The 14842-nt window shown below is 39.5% G+C and overlaps 1 protein-coding gene across 4 annotated transcripts in view; it reads left to right on the top strand.

Moving 5' to 3' along the window:
- Window positions 1-13872, top strand: part of DAO (D-amino acid oxidase) — a 34127-nt gene extending 20255 nt beyond the window's left edge. For 3 of the 4 annotated variants that reach the window (XM_072147681.1, XM_072147673.1, XM_072147665.1), the window contains exons 2-11: window positions 2297-2509; window positions 4736-4850; window positions 5804-5880; window positions 6533-6598; window positions 8332-8386; window positions 8682-8786; window positions 10901-10983; window positions 11091-11208; window positions 12121-12219; window positions 12463-13872. In XM_072147681.1, the coding sequence (XP_072003782.1) occupies window positions 2316-2509; window positions 4736-4850; window positions 5804-5880; window positions 6533-6598; window positions 8332-8386; window positions 8682-8786; window positions 10901-10983; window positions 11091-11208; window positions 12121-12219; window positions 12463-12591 (1041 nt within the window). In that variant the 5' untranslated portion in view covers window positions 2297-2315 and the 3' untranslated portion in view covers window positions 12592-13872. Of the gene's footprint in view, window positions 1-2047; window positions 2069-2296; window positions 2510-4735; window positions 4851-5803; window positions 5881-6532; window positions 6599-8331; window positions 8387-8681; window positions 8787-10900; window positions 10984-11090; window positions 11209-12120; window positions 12220-12462 lie in introns of those variants that run through there. The other variant, XM_072147690.1, reaches the window with a different exon arrangement.
- Window positions 13873-14842: the final 970 nt, after the last annotated feature.

The raw sequence follows: 14842 nt of genomic DNA, 5'->3' as shown, positions 1-14842 counted from the left end.
TTTCATAAAATGTGCATATAGGTAATGAGTTTTTCTCAAAGAAGGGTGTATACCCAAAATTGCTGTGCTAAGTTCACACTGTTGATTAATGAAGTTCAGATAGTGGAAGTCACTGTAGCTAATCTTCATGGAGATAGCAGTTAGAGATATAATATATGTTATGTCATATGACAATATAGAAATTGTGATTCCAATATCTAGACCTCCCAAGACTCTACTTAAACTGAGTTGGATCACATTGTTGCCAGATTTTTAAGTAGTAGAAAAACTACATTAAATTCCCTTAACATATTTTGTTAATTTATACTGCAAACTTGTGGTAACTGCAATATTGTTATAAACATTTCCAAGAATGCTATTCGTCATGTTGGACTCAAGAAATCACTCTTGACTAAAGGTGACTAAAAACCATTTTCATTTACTAAAATATTCACAGCAAGCAATGGCTTGGAAACAATCTGATGTCATCGTGAACCACTCTGAATGCCCAATTAGTTGTCTAGACCTGTAGTTATTCCACAGACGTAGCTGGCACTTGGGGAAATTGTGTGACTGGGGTAGTAAAAGTAAGAAGAGCAGATTACCTTAATACTGACGGATCATTCAACGAAGGTAGGAAAAAACATAGCAAGGTGCTATCACATATGCCCTTTATAAATGATGTAGTGGACAAAGTAAGGAGTGGAATGTAAGAAGGGGGTTTATGGTAAAAATTCCACTTCTCTAGATTTTAATCCACTTCTGGATTTGCCTTAAATGCTGCATCAGAAAACTGCATTAAAGCAGCACATTGAAAATATGTATTTTATTAAAAAGTGACAGAAGACTAGAATACAGTATATAAAACATGCATTACATTTTGACTCATAGTTCACTATATCATTTGCACAGCACATGTCCTTTAGTAAGATGGCATCCATGCTACTCTAGAAAATGCAGTGCAAGAATCATACATAAAAAATATTTTACATTTTTATCCTTGTCAGGGATGTTGGATCTTTAAACCATGCTGCAGGTTATCCATTTCTCAATACAACTTTCTCTAAAACACTGAAAATAGACTTATCCCCCGGGCCAGGCGCCAGCACCTGGCCAACCCGGGCAAGTGCCGGGGTGCTGGCTGGGCCCACTCGGGCCCTCGGATCAATTGTACCAGTGTCGCTATAAGACACTGGTACAAATGATCAACATCAAGATCAATTACTTTTCTGCCTCTATGCTGCGTTCATCGTGAGAATCTAAAATTCACCTGTCCTGGTTCCCCTGAAGCTGCGCTCCGCATGGTATGCAACAGCTCTGAAGCCGGTGCACATGGTGATCAGATCATGTGTGCCGGCTTCAGGGCCAGCGTGTACGGGAGGCCCAGGCCGAAGAAAGAAGGCAGTTGCAGGCAGCTGCAGACGCTGCTCCGGGGGAACCAGGAAAGGTGAGGTTTTTTTTCTTTCCCGGGGGGGGGGGGGGTCAGTGAGTGTGTCCGTAGGGGGAGGGGGGTGATCAGTATGTCCGCAGGGGGAGAAGGGGTGGGTCAGTGTGTCCGCAGGGGGAGGGAGGGGGTCAGTGAGTCCGTGGGGGGGGGGGACCAGTGTGTCCGCATGGGGAGGGGGGGCAGTGTGGCCACTGGAGGGTGACCCATGAAGGGTCCCACTAAGGCTCTGTCACCCAGGGGCCCAATAAAACCTGGAGCGGGCCCTGCCCACCCCACACTAAAAAACACCACATAAATGTCTTTTGTTGCTTTATAGCCCCAATCTTCTCAAATTGGGGGGAATTTACCATATGATAAATACAAGGAACCGTGTACATGACCAATTTGCATATGTCTATGAGAGATAATATTGTATGACTGATGGCAAATTAAAGAGTTTTGCAAGGGATGTCGCAATGAGTATCTTCCTCTACTACATATCAATCAGCGAGAATCAGTAAATCTTTGCCATATCCTGTGTTTATCGTCTACCTTCTGGCATTTGGATCACAGTGGGTTTGTCTAGGTTACAAGGGAACAGATATTAAGCAGTTCAGTTATAGTCAGATCGACGGCAACTCACAGCTACACTGGGCACTGAAGGTAAAGTTATGCTATATGGATTATTTATAAGACAACTCCAGACAGTGTCTCATGTAAAGGAGATAATTCCCAGAATACAAATTTTTAAGCTATGTGCAGTCATTATTGTAAGTAATGTGTATATTCTTAATATGAAGACAGATTGGTTGAGATGATTCATTACAAATTGAGCTTTTAGTCCTGAATTACTAATGTTCTACCTACAATATTTTGTTCTTTGTCCTGCAGGGTCGTAATAGCCAGGGAAATGCATGTCGCTGTGATAGGAGCTGGAGTCATTGGACTCTCCACAGCCCTATGTATTCAGGAACAATACCAACATTCAATACACCCTCTCAAGATTGAGGTGTATGCAGATAAGTTTACCCCACTCACTACAAGTGATGGAGCGGCAGGCCTATGGCAGCCATATCTGTACGACAATGGAAACAAGCAGGAGACGTAAGTTCTAGAAATCAACTTATAACTTCCCATTTCCCTTTTCTTCTATTTTGGGTAATTTAGTTGCTATATGTACACAAGCTTTATTTCTGGTAATTGTCTTTTGACTAGTTATGCACTTTCACTATGTTTCATCTCAACATAATAAAAGTAAATAGGGTTAGGACAAGGAGATTGGTGCCAAAACAAAATGCGAGCAGGCACTACCAAAATAATACTTCCTCTATATCCTCTATAAACATCCAACTTTTTTCTGTTGTTTCGACTAGGAGAGTGGTGTGTCACAACTGCAATCAAAAATACAGCAGTAGTCTGTTGTAGCACCACTCAATCCCAAAATACTGCAAGTGAGATGGTTTCTGCGTTTTGCATTACACCTGTGGTTTTGGCTGTTAAAACAAGAACCCAACAGGAAGGAAGTTTATGCATTGTGATCCATTTTGGGCTTTTGAAAACTGCTTGCACATGTATTTAAGAAGTGTCTGCACCTGGTGCTCAGTCGGTGCTCAGTCGGACCGTGTGTCACATTTATCATGCAAAGTCTGACAGAATTGTGTCGCACACCGCATGTTAAAGGTGCACCAAAGATAAGTTGGTGCACTCTGCCAGGACAGTGGAGAGGGCGCCAGATTCATGAAGAACGGATGCCACAAATCTTGGCACACCCAGCAAACTACACATAATGCAGTTTGCACAGTTTTTAGTAAAACCTGCCCTATATGTGTGCTTACAGCTTCATAAAGGCCTACAGCCACCCCAGGTATGGAATACTGGTTGCACCTGCAACCTATGCTTTACTCACATTAATAAATGAGCTTTTGTGGAGAACCACTGAATACACTGTATGTAGAATATAGTATATATTCACATACAACAGCAGTGTCTGTGTATTAACGTGTTTTCATTTTAATTGATCTCACACTTCTCTACTACTAAGGTTGGTCATGCACATTAGATAGTTGTTGAATATTAAAACTTTTGGCCAACTGTATTTCCCAGCATCCGTTTACATATGCATATGTATGGGGAGAGGGGTGGGTCTTGCCAGAAACATTTAGTGGCAGCTTATCTCCCTTCAGGATGAAAGAATTTGGCATGTGCAAAATCCCCCACCGGGGCCTAGCCTTCTCTTGGGGCCTGGAGACAGCCGGGGCCTAGAATACCAGATTGGCTGGCGGTTGCGGCCTAGGGCTTGCTGATGTTACGGTGCTTGGTATGCGGACCGGAGGGCTGTCCTACAGTCTGGCAGGTCTCCAGCAGGTGGTGTGTGCAAGAAATAAGGAGGGAGAGGCTGAGGCACTGGTTTATCCCAGGGGCAACCCCTGAGTGTCTGTAAGAGAGGTCCCTGGATAATGAATGGGGAAGCCCCTGGTGGTAGACAGCCGTATCCAGGGATCAGACAGAGGCAACGTTGTGCAAATCAACTCATGGTTCTTTATTGAACAACAGGTAGCAGGCAAGTGGCTAAAACAATCAAATAGCAGATCTGGATTCTGGTACTGGAATGGTCATGGAGAGTGGTCCTCAGGAATAATGCACCAGCCTCGTAGTAGATGCTGGTTGGGATAATGGAGATGGAGATGTGTCCAAACTGTGAAAGGTGCAGCTCTGGATTAGAGTCTCCTGACTCCATTCCTGGGATTGAGTTCTGTGATAGAAATGAAGGCTCTTTCTTCATGTGCTAAGTGCTAGATCTAAGACCTGTGCTTCCACTTCACAGGGGTTTTATACTCCCCCTAGTCAGGTGATGGCACCTCTACAATCACACTCCAGTTTACAATACAGCCAACTGATTGGATAAAATCTTACACTCCTTTAACTTTTGCCTTACCAGGCAGAGGCTACAGCTGCAGATTACCTGAGATCTCCCTGCATTATCCCTTGGGTGGCTCACGAGATGGATCCTGACAGGTAGAGGGACCTATTCGCGACTAGTCCCTTGCCTACACGTTGGCAGGGGTGTTGCACATGTTAAACGCAAAACAGGCAAAACTTTATATGAGAGGAACCCATACACAATAGATGGCTGTCCAATGCTATGGATTCAGCAGGACTGAACTGATATGTAGTGATAGAGAGTACTCTCATCATACATGGTAACCTGCTGCAGAGAATAGACAGAAAGCGTTATGCTGTATATTATTATGTAGTATTAGTAGTATAATATAAGCCAGCATTTCCAGTTAATAATGAGTAGTTTTTTTAATTGTAGTTATTCTTTTTCAGTCGATGGAACAAGGAAACTTTTGACCACCTGCTAAAATGTGTACACTCTGCAGAAGCCCAAGACATGGGGATATTTCTACAGTCGGGTTACAATATATTTAGAGAACCTGCAAAGGTATGTAAAAAGAATGAAATTTCTTTTCTTATAATTATGTAAAGGGGCATATCCTTCATATTCTCTTCCAGTGAGTCATGACAATTAGAGAAGATTTCGTATCTGTAGTGTATTATTATACAATGAACATATGAGATGTAATTGGTTCCTTATACAGCACTTCTGAGTCATATTTTATTATAATATGGAAACTGTGGTGCAATCTCGCATGTGATGAAAAGATTAAGAACCAAAATATGTACAACTTAAGTTTGTATTAGATTGTACCAGTGTATCACATGCCATATAGGTAAAATAGATACAAATTAAACGTCCTCTCTATAGTTAACTATGAAAGTTACATTATCCCAAGGACACACCGTTATGAAAATCCCACCATGGCGAGCAATAAGATATTTTCCCACATCCAGAAACCCTTAAAGGATTTTCCCAAGCTGCAAATATTGTTAACATGTTCATAGAATAAGTCATCAATATCAGCTTAGTAGGGGCAACATTCAGCACCCTACAGATCAGCTGTTTTCAGGATATGATAAACAAGGAATGAAACCGGTAACAGACAGTTCTGTTTCATGTGTAATGGTCAGACCACAACACTTAAGATTGGTTTTCATTAACTTAAGATGCAGTCACTTGGTTTAGCCACTACACATAGGAGCAGTCATTCTCTTTGTATCAGGTGCTGGGAACTCTGTGGGGGCAGGGGGGCTGCTAATAGTGCTGACTTATATTGGCAATCTGATATTGCTGACGTATCCTCAGGATGGATTATCAATATATTTATCATTTTAAAAAAAACCTTGAAATGTATATCATTAGACCACTAAGAAGTTAAGTGTCAATTGAAGGTCAGTTCGAGATATATAATACAATAAAGTTTATGCAGATTAATAATATTTCTATCATTTTCCAGGCTGCTTATTAATTCAGTTTCTTTAAAAAATATTTTTCAGGAACCTTCATGGAAAGAGGCTGTCCTTGGATTCCGACACCTTACACCAAGAGAGTTGGAATTATTTCCTGGATACAGGTTTGTCAGCTTGAACGTGTGGACGTGAGCTAAATGGCACAGATGGCAGCTGTGCAGCACATGCTCCGCATCTTGACCATGTAAACAAACTCATAGTAAGCCACTAGGTGTGTAAAGCTACACATGGGCCGGGAAAAGGCATTTGCCTGTTGATTATTTCTGTAGATATAATGCATTTGCAAGGAAAACATTAGGGAAAATGTGTACCATCTACTGGACAATGGAGGCATTTCAGTTCTTTTTTTTGTTTGTATACTGAGAAAGAATGTTATTTTGTATTAAAAATAACATAATAAAGTTTAATCCTTTATAAACAGCACATTGCTTTATATGCACATTGCTGATGGCTGAACAGAACTGGTTTGTTGTGAAAACTAGGGAATAGATAACATTTTGCCAATTATAATAGAAATCAGATATGGGAATGTTTGTGCCTGAGAACAAAAAGGCTTTTGGAATTCACATTTGTGGCTGTTGGCACATTAGTACTTTTATTGTGATGAGTTTGGGGAAAAAGTTTTATGTTATTGTTTATTCTTTCATAATGATATAAACTGACCACACAGAAAGATGGGTGATAGTAAATGGGTGACAGAGTATGGTATGCTGTGTGTCAGCCTGTCCTTTCATCTTTATACGTTTGTTATCACAGTTATGGATGGTTCAACACTGCCTTGATGATTGAGGGGAAAAGCTACTTACCATGGCTTACCAAAAAGTAAGTTTTACAATTATTTCCTATGCTCCAAGTGCATTAGTACTCTGCATACATGTCAGTATTCTTGAAATCTTCATGCATGAAGATCTGGGTCGGCCCCAGGTTTCAGTAGGCCCCTTAGCGACAGAACCTCAGTAGGCCCCTTGGTGACAGAACCTCCGTAGGCCCCATTGCAGTGAACTCAAATGGCAGCATTAAAAATTCAGAAACTAAAACAGTCTCCTGTTCCCTAGTTTATCATAACAAACAGCCCCCTCCTGGTTATATTATATAAGCCCCCGTATACCCTATGGCAGTGGCTATGCCAGAGGTGGCACTCAGAGCCCTTTCTGTGGGCACCCAGGACTTCACCCCAGCACAGAATTGCTAGACGTGACTCAAGGCTTCCTCCTGCGGTCCAAGACAGCCATGGACATGCTTTGCTCAGGACTATTTTAAAGAGACACATCCTTGGCTGCCAGGACTACACAAGAAGCGAGAAGGTGTGGACAGAGATGGATTATCTTTGGAGCTCCTGCTCTGGTTCCCCTGATTCTTCCTCTTTAGGGGACCCCGGAAGGAAGCTGCAATCCAAATTTCTCCATCTTCTTTCTATTGTATTGGTGCCCTCAAGATCTCAATACAATTGAAACTTGTGATAAAGCAGAGATCAATAGGATACTGCTCAAATTGTCATGTTGGCACTTTGCAACATAAAAGTAGGTTTTGGTTGTAGGTTGGGCACCCTGTCTCTAAAAGGTTCGCCATCATTGCCCTATGGAATCATTAGCTACAGTCTTCCGTCTCCCCCATGAATTCCTTATGTACAGCATTACAGATTTCCCACTGTATCATGTCCTCTAAGGTTATCATCACATGAACATGTCACAGCTTGGTGTGAGGTCCTTTTTTCCATTTACATACCCATTTATTTCAATAAGTGAATGGATTTGTGAAAACAGGCCGTATGCCTGATCCATACAAATGTATACATGAATCATGCATCTCATATGTCATAATATATGTTCATGTGAATAAACCCTAAATATATTATTTTATCTTCTATAACTCTGAATAAATTACCACCATATTAATTTATATTTCACTCACTTAATTGATAAGAATGTATTGACAAAAGCACAGAGAATAGAATGTATAGACAAAACTGTCTATATTATAGGTGTGCTGTGTGCTTGAACCAGTAGTGATTGTCAATTTAGACCCTTCATAAGCAGCCACAGGAGGGTCACCTATGCATGGATGCTTCTCCCCTGCCACATAAGATAAAGGGTAATGTAATGTTTTCTGTGCACTTGCCCAGTTTTCTACTGGTTTGTAATGTGCTACAATCTTGCAATGTGATGTAAATTAATGTAATGATCCCTATAATTACAGTATATTTTACAGTGTTTCACTCAATTTCCATTTCCTATAATTCTTTTTACTGTAGCTTTTTAGATGAAGTCTTATTCCTGCAGTTTTTCCCACTCTTTAGCACCTATACCTCTTGCCGGTATCTATTTTTATTGCACAACCTCTACTTATTTCCTTATTGCATAGCTGACTTCTTTTAATTACTATTAAGAAAATTGAGTACGGTAAATACATTCATTGACGTGACATGTCTGAACAGATTTTCCCCAGCCTTCTAACTGTGGGAATGAAGCTTAAAATGATTAACCAGAGCTGTAACTTGCTGTAAATGTGTGTAATAAACAATGTAAATGGGTTTATTAAACTTTTGTCTGCTACAGATTAAAGGAAAGAGGAGTCAAATTCATCCACAAAACCATTAAAAGCTTTGATGAGGTGAGTGTTCAGATGATAACTGCTATGTCCTGGGAGTCTATTATGTCATTCTGTCTTATCAGAGGGCAACATAGAATAGTGACATAGTAGTCCACCCTACTGACGCTTATTGACAGCTTTTTCCATATACCATATTTAGGAAGAATGGTGTCAGTAAGCAGTTGTTGTGCAATGGGATCCTGATACTTAACACTGCGGGCTTACTTTTAAGAAGACTCTCGCACCCACTTTATACTAACTAGGCCATATGGATGTTTAGCAGCAGAATGATGTTGTTCTTGTGTTTAACCCCCAGTTGGCTGCATTAGGGGCAGATGTCATCATTAACTGCACAGGAGTACGTTCAGGGGAGCTACAGCCAGATCCAGAATTACAACCAGGAAGAGGGCAGATCCTTAAGGTAAGTTGGATCCATTGTTATCTAGAGTAATTGTCAATTTTCACATTTTTCCTAAAGTGAATGCCCACCCAGAGGTATAATTGTGGTTCCCAGACTTCTTGACTTCAAACTCCCTGTACAGACATGATTTCAGAGTTAACATTCTATCTTACTTTGAGCAGCACTAAAGAGGGTTTACTAGTTTATACCTCCGTTCCACAGGTTCTGTTTCCTCTTCCATTATCAAATAGCAGTAGAAATAGTACAGTAGCCTGTAATTTTTTTTTTTAACTACTGGTAATGGAAGCATAACGAAGGTAACTTTCGCTACACTGAACTCAATTGGACCTGAAAGGTGAATCGGAGAACTTACTTCAGCTTCCATTTTTAGTTATTCCCATTATGCTCTCCTAAAACGGAGGTGTGTAACAGGAACCCTTGACACGGGTGTAAACTAAGCCTTAGGCTACATTCACACGAACGTATGGGGAACGTATATAAGGCCGACATATATATGCCGTATATACGCCCCCATAAAGGGAAATGGGCGCACACGTACGGCACCGTACTGTTCCTGTAGCCGGGAAAAAGATAGGACATGTCCTATCTGTCTCCGGAATACGCCGATGTGTGCAATGTTCCTCTATGGAGAGGGGAGGTTCCTCTCTCCGACGCAGACTTGTGCCCGCCTTGCTACGGTACGGCAGGCACACTTTAATGTGAATGTAGCCTTATTCTGCTATTATATATGTCAATTTATGAAAATGTGAGCTCCCCCTAGAGGCAGCTGCAGACAGCTGGCATACTATCTGTTATATCTTTGTTCAGGAATTGGAGGTGTGTTGCAAATACATATATCAGAGATGGCACAGATCATTCACAATTTTTTAACAACTTTTAATGTGGTTATTAATTTTCACTTGAAGATCAAAAACAGTTTTCTATAACAATGGACAATATTCTATAGAATATCTGAGTGCATTTCATCAATGCACCTGTAGGGGAAAATTGTTTCGCAAATCTGAGTGCAGAAGCGACACATGCAGGATATCAGACGCACGATCTTAGTGAATCGCGGAACAGTGCAATATCGACGGACAATGCACTTTCTGTGAACTCACTAACGTAGGACATCAGCAGGCACGGTTGCCAAGTCTGCAGCGACGTCTTTTGATGTCCCCAATAAAATAACAAAAATCCTGTGCTACACTGTAAAAAACATCACCATAGTAGATCGTCACACACTAGGGAATTAATTTATAATGGGCAATTTAAGTTAATTTGAAAACTGAAAAAAATATATACTATACATTACCGAAAGAAATATTCTTCACCAGTAGCAAATACTAACTCATTAGATACATAAAAGCTACCACCACCCCCATTGTTTTAATTGTCACTATTCACATGCACAATTGTATCAGTTCAAAATAGATCTGAATTAAGATGTTTTTTACTATATTGAAATAAAGGTTATATTTTATGGCCAAAGGGCTTTTTTTTGGTTGCACGAGCGCAACTTTTTGAAAAATAATATAGAGAATTTAAGCCTAAGTGGTCTAAAGAATATCTATCCACCTTTGTAGCAGGAAATTACCGTATCTTCACACAGGTACATTTTTTTTTTAAAATACAAATGAAGAAATGTATGCATATGGCAGATGAATTAAGTTAGACATGAATATCCAGTTCGTAAAACCCCTTGAAGTTTTAATTACAAAAAAAATTGTAGCCTTTAAATGCTGTGGAGTATTTTAAAATTAACTGCATATACACCTTTGTTCACCCTAATTCATGGATGTCCAAACCCTGGGACCACCGATCAGAAGATGAAGTGGCCACAGCGCTGGCTATCCCTTCTCTTTTTGATCTGCACAGCACCGCTCCAGCCACCTATGCAGAACTGCAGCATGTCCCCTTACACAGCTGTAAAGGGAGGGTTTCTTGGGACTGTTATATTGAACATCAAATTCTCTATTTATTGACTACATTACTTGGTCCACTAAATTGTAATAATTAGATAAAATTAGACAAATAAGACATTTTTAGCGATACAACCTTTTATACCTTGATATTGTATACACAATCACCTGTGATTATCTTATTTATTTGCTTTATTTTACTTTGCTTCCTAGGTTAAGGCTCCTTGGATGAAACATTTTGTACTGACCCATGATCTGAAAACTGGAGTCTACACCACTCCTTATATCATTCCAGGGTGAGACTGATGAGAAATGTTCTATTTATAAAAAAACAGACCCATAATCTCATGGGTACATTCTGTAATCTCCATGGATTATTACCAATACACATGTCTTCCTGCAGGTCTGAGTTTGTGACATTAGGAGGCATTTTTCAGTTGGGAAACTGGAATGAAGAGGAAGTGTCCAGTGATCATAACTGGATATGGGAAGAATGCTGTAAACTAATACCTAATCTGAAAGTAAGAGAATTACTTGTTTATCCTTATTTGTATCATAGGGTGAACTTCACATAACATTAGTGAGCCCCTTTCAGTTAATGTAATGCTTTGTTGCCACAGCCTTTTCTTTTTCTTAATTTCTTTCCTCCCAGATGAATTTTTCCATGTACAGAGATGTATAAAGGTTTGTTTTCTATGGGACAAAGTTTTCTCCCCATTCCCCAAAAATTTCCAAATGTATTGAAATTGAAGAAAAATATATTTGTGACATTTTCTTATGGCCCTGTTCTTGCAGCTTTTACTGTCCTATCGAAATGACATACCTTCTTAATCTTTGGGTTAATACTATCACAGATATTCTAAGTTTATATCGTTTTTATTATGTTTCAAAAATAACAAATTTCAGTACTCCCATATTCTAATGTAACTTTTTATACTTAATTGTTTTAACATTTTGATAGATTGGGATATTTTGGTTGAAAAGGGGATGATTTCAACTTTTTAGGGAGGGGTTACTTTTTTTGCTATATTGTTTTAGTCCCCCTAGGATGTAGTGTGTTATAATATACTGCAGTGCAACTGTATAGGTGTATATAGTGTATCAATAATGCACAGACAACTCTCCGTTTCGTGGAGCCAGGGGAAAGGGGTCAGCAGAGGTGGAACCCAATTCTATCATGTAGTATGAGATATCCTGTGTATATGTGATAAATATTTTAGATGAGGTTACCCTTTAAAGATGTACTTCCAGCATCACTACATTTTGAAACAACGAAGGATCTGTCTGTAGTATGCTGCCATCAGTGGAAAAAGAGCTCATTCACATATGTATATATTCTTATACACCTTTGTGGCTGAGCCTGCCAGTTTAGCTTTATGTATGGTCAGTTATTCTGAATGATATGTTGCCTGATTATCACAGTTTTTTTTTAGAATGCAAAGATTGTACATGACTGGACAGGACTGAGACCAAAACGTCACAAAGTAAGGCTGGAGAGGGAGCCCTTGGTGTCTGGATCTATTAAGAGTGATGTAAGTACAAACTGCAGCCCATAATACAGTGAAAATGTATGATCAATATTCTCACTATTCCCTGTCTGTAAATCATCCAGTGCTAGCAGAAGCCCTGGATGATTTACAGATAGGGTTCTGGGGGATGAGGGAAACAAATGCTAGTCTAAATGTCCTATGGGTAAAATGCCCTAGCTGTGATGCTATATAATTTTTTTTTACATTTAACTATTAATTTACTCTTTGTTTACAATTTTTTTCTAGATCATACACAACTATGGCCATGGTGGCTTTGGCCTCACCATCCATTGGGGCTGCGCTATGGAAGCTGCCAAGCTTTTTGGCCAAATTGCTGAAGAAAAGAAAAGAAGAATACCTAAATCCTCTCTGTGATTATGTAAAAAGAATGAAAGCTTTGTCAATGAGATCTGTAACACTCATAATACTGACAAACTGTATCAATACTAAAACAAGTTATGGAAACATGAGCATTTTGCTATTCAGGTACTAGCAAGGTCTAGAAAATCTAGGAGGTATTTGCCTCCCATCATTCCTTCAGAACCAAGTGCATAATTAGCAAATATAGCCAGCATGAAAATTACCTACACTACAGTATACATTGTGTATACACTGTGCACCCTAACTAAGGCACAATAAATAAATTGTTTATTTTCAAAGATCTTCATACTGTTGGATTCCATATCCAATCATTCTCCCTTTATACTACTGGCCAGAAATGGGAAGGAGAATAACGGAGGGAATTGTGCTGGTTGGTGTTATTGAGGGAATTATATCTATTGATCATACCTGAAGGTAAGATGGGCTCTATATTGTCGTGTATTATTTGAATGTCATGAGGCCTAGCACAGGTGCTGGTTTAGCGGCAGCATACACATTTCACCCTTACCATGTGGGCGCCATATGTATGCCACCTTTACAGTATTTGAGAGCACAGTATTAGGTATTAGCAGCAGGACGCTTTCATCTGGGCACTAGAAGAAACAAATGGCTGAGCCTTCTGTCATTACTGTCATTTCTTATTGTATCATAATTCCTAGTAATGGGCCAATTTTTTAAACATCTAAGGATATATGTGAGTAATTCCCCTAAACTGCCAACCCTCAAAAACACCATACTGTCGGTATTGTCACTGAGCCTATCAAACCTCCTTACATAAGGACATGGATTCAGTATTTTAACATTTTCACTTTAACAGTAACAGTTTAAATGCAGGATCTGTTTTCTTACCTCCTCATTTTCTAATCTGAAAACCAAAATCTTTTACCTTAAACTTTTCTTATCCTGCTCTGGCTCCACTTCTGATGTCACTTCTGTGACTACCAACATGTTAGGGAATGGACAGAAGAAGAGGAGGCTTCCTGATGTCTGCTCAGGAAGGGGGCCATTGGTAGACCCCACAGAGTTTTCTAAAATTCATGGAAACCTTGGTAGGGACATCAAGCTCAAAAATCTGTGTCTCTGTAATATAAATTAGCAGGCATGTTGGATGCAGATGAATCATGTAATCCTCTGCTGAGATTGGAACAAGTTAAATTAACTGTCAATAGTTTTTTCTTCTAAATGACAAAGATATGTCACAATACTAATTGTATTCAAAAATGTAATATTTTTTGCATCATATTAAAAAAGTTGTAATTTCTAACTAACATCAAATCACAGATTTTTTTTCTTTAAATGTCCAGGTGAATGTGTGACCCAACTGTATGGTCAATATCTGGCAAGAGTAAAAACCTATTCTCTCCTCTTTGTGAGCAAAGAATGAGGCATACTAAAATTATTTATTTTGTTCCTCTTTGTTCAATGTCAAATTACGTAATAGAGTGGGGTTAAGAGTTTTCTAAAATATATTATTTAGTTAAAAAAGAAGCCAAAATAATGTTGATTACACCGATGAAGATATAGGAGTCCACTAGAGATTTTTTTCCCTAAATATTGTCTTGTGGTTCTTTTTTCTCAATCGAAACGGTAGCTTGACAAAGACTAGACAGTTAGATATGCCAAATGACTAGTTAGTTAGATGACTAGTTAGCCATCCAAGGATTCTGCTCAATAAACTTACAAAAGTAATGTGCTGAGGCTCTGACTTCCGCTGTCCCCCAGCGAAGTGTAATAATACACAGAGGTAGATGCTGTATCAATCCATCAGTGTGATCTGGAAGAACAAAGTACAATATTACTATAAACAGGGGGGCCCCATGCCGACTGCACTCTGAGCACCTCCAACCAGACGATCCTAAAGCACAAACTAGTGACATAGGAATGGAATTGCGGTCTTATGGCACATTACAGCAAATGATTAATATTGTTTGTGTAATGAAATGTTATTAAATTTTCCAATATACTTTCTGTATCAAATCTTCAGTTTTCTAGACCTCTGCTTGCTGTTTTCTTGCTGTCAAGCTATAGGAAGCTTCATTGTTTACTTCCTGTATATAAAAAACACTGGTCCATGGTCATGTGATGTCACACAGGTGTATGGCTCGCTAGCATCACACAGCTTTGATTACACTGTGTGTAAAAACGAGCTCTGCACCTGTGTGACATCACATGACCATGGACCAATGTTAACCCCTACGGGACTCAGCCTATTTTGGCCTTAAGGATGCGGCCCCATTTTTCAAAT

This window comes from Engystomops pustulosus, chromosome 1 (assembly GCF_040894005.1).
Source record: "Engystomops pustulosus chromosome 1, aEngPut4.maternal, whole genome shotgun sequence".
Classification (NCBI taxonomy): Eukaryota; Metazoa; Chordata; class Amphibia; order Anura; family Leptodactylidae; genus Engystomops; species Engystomops pustulosus.
This window is presented reverse-complemented; position numbering and strand designations above follow the sequence as displayed.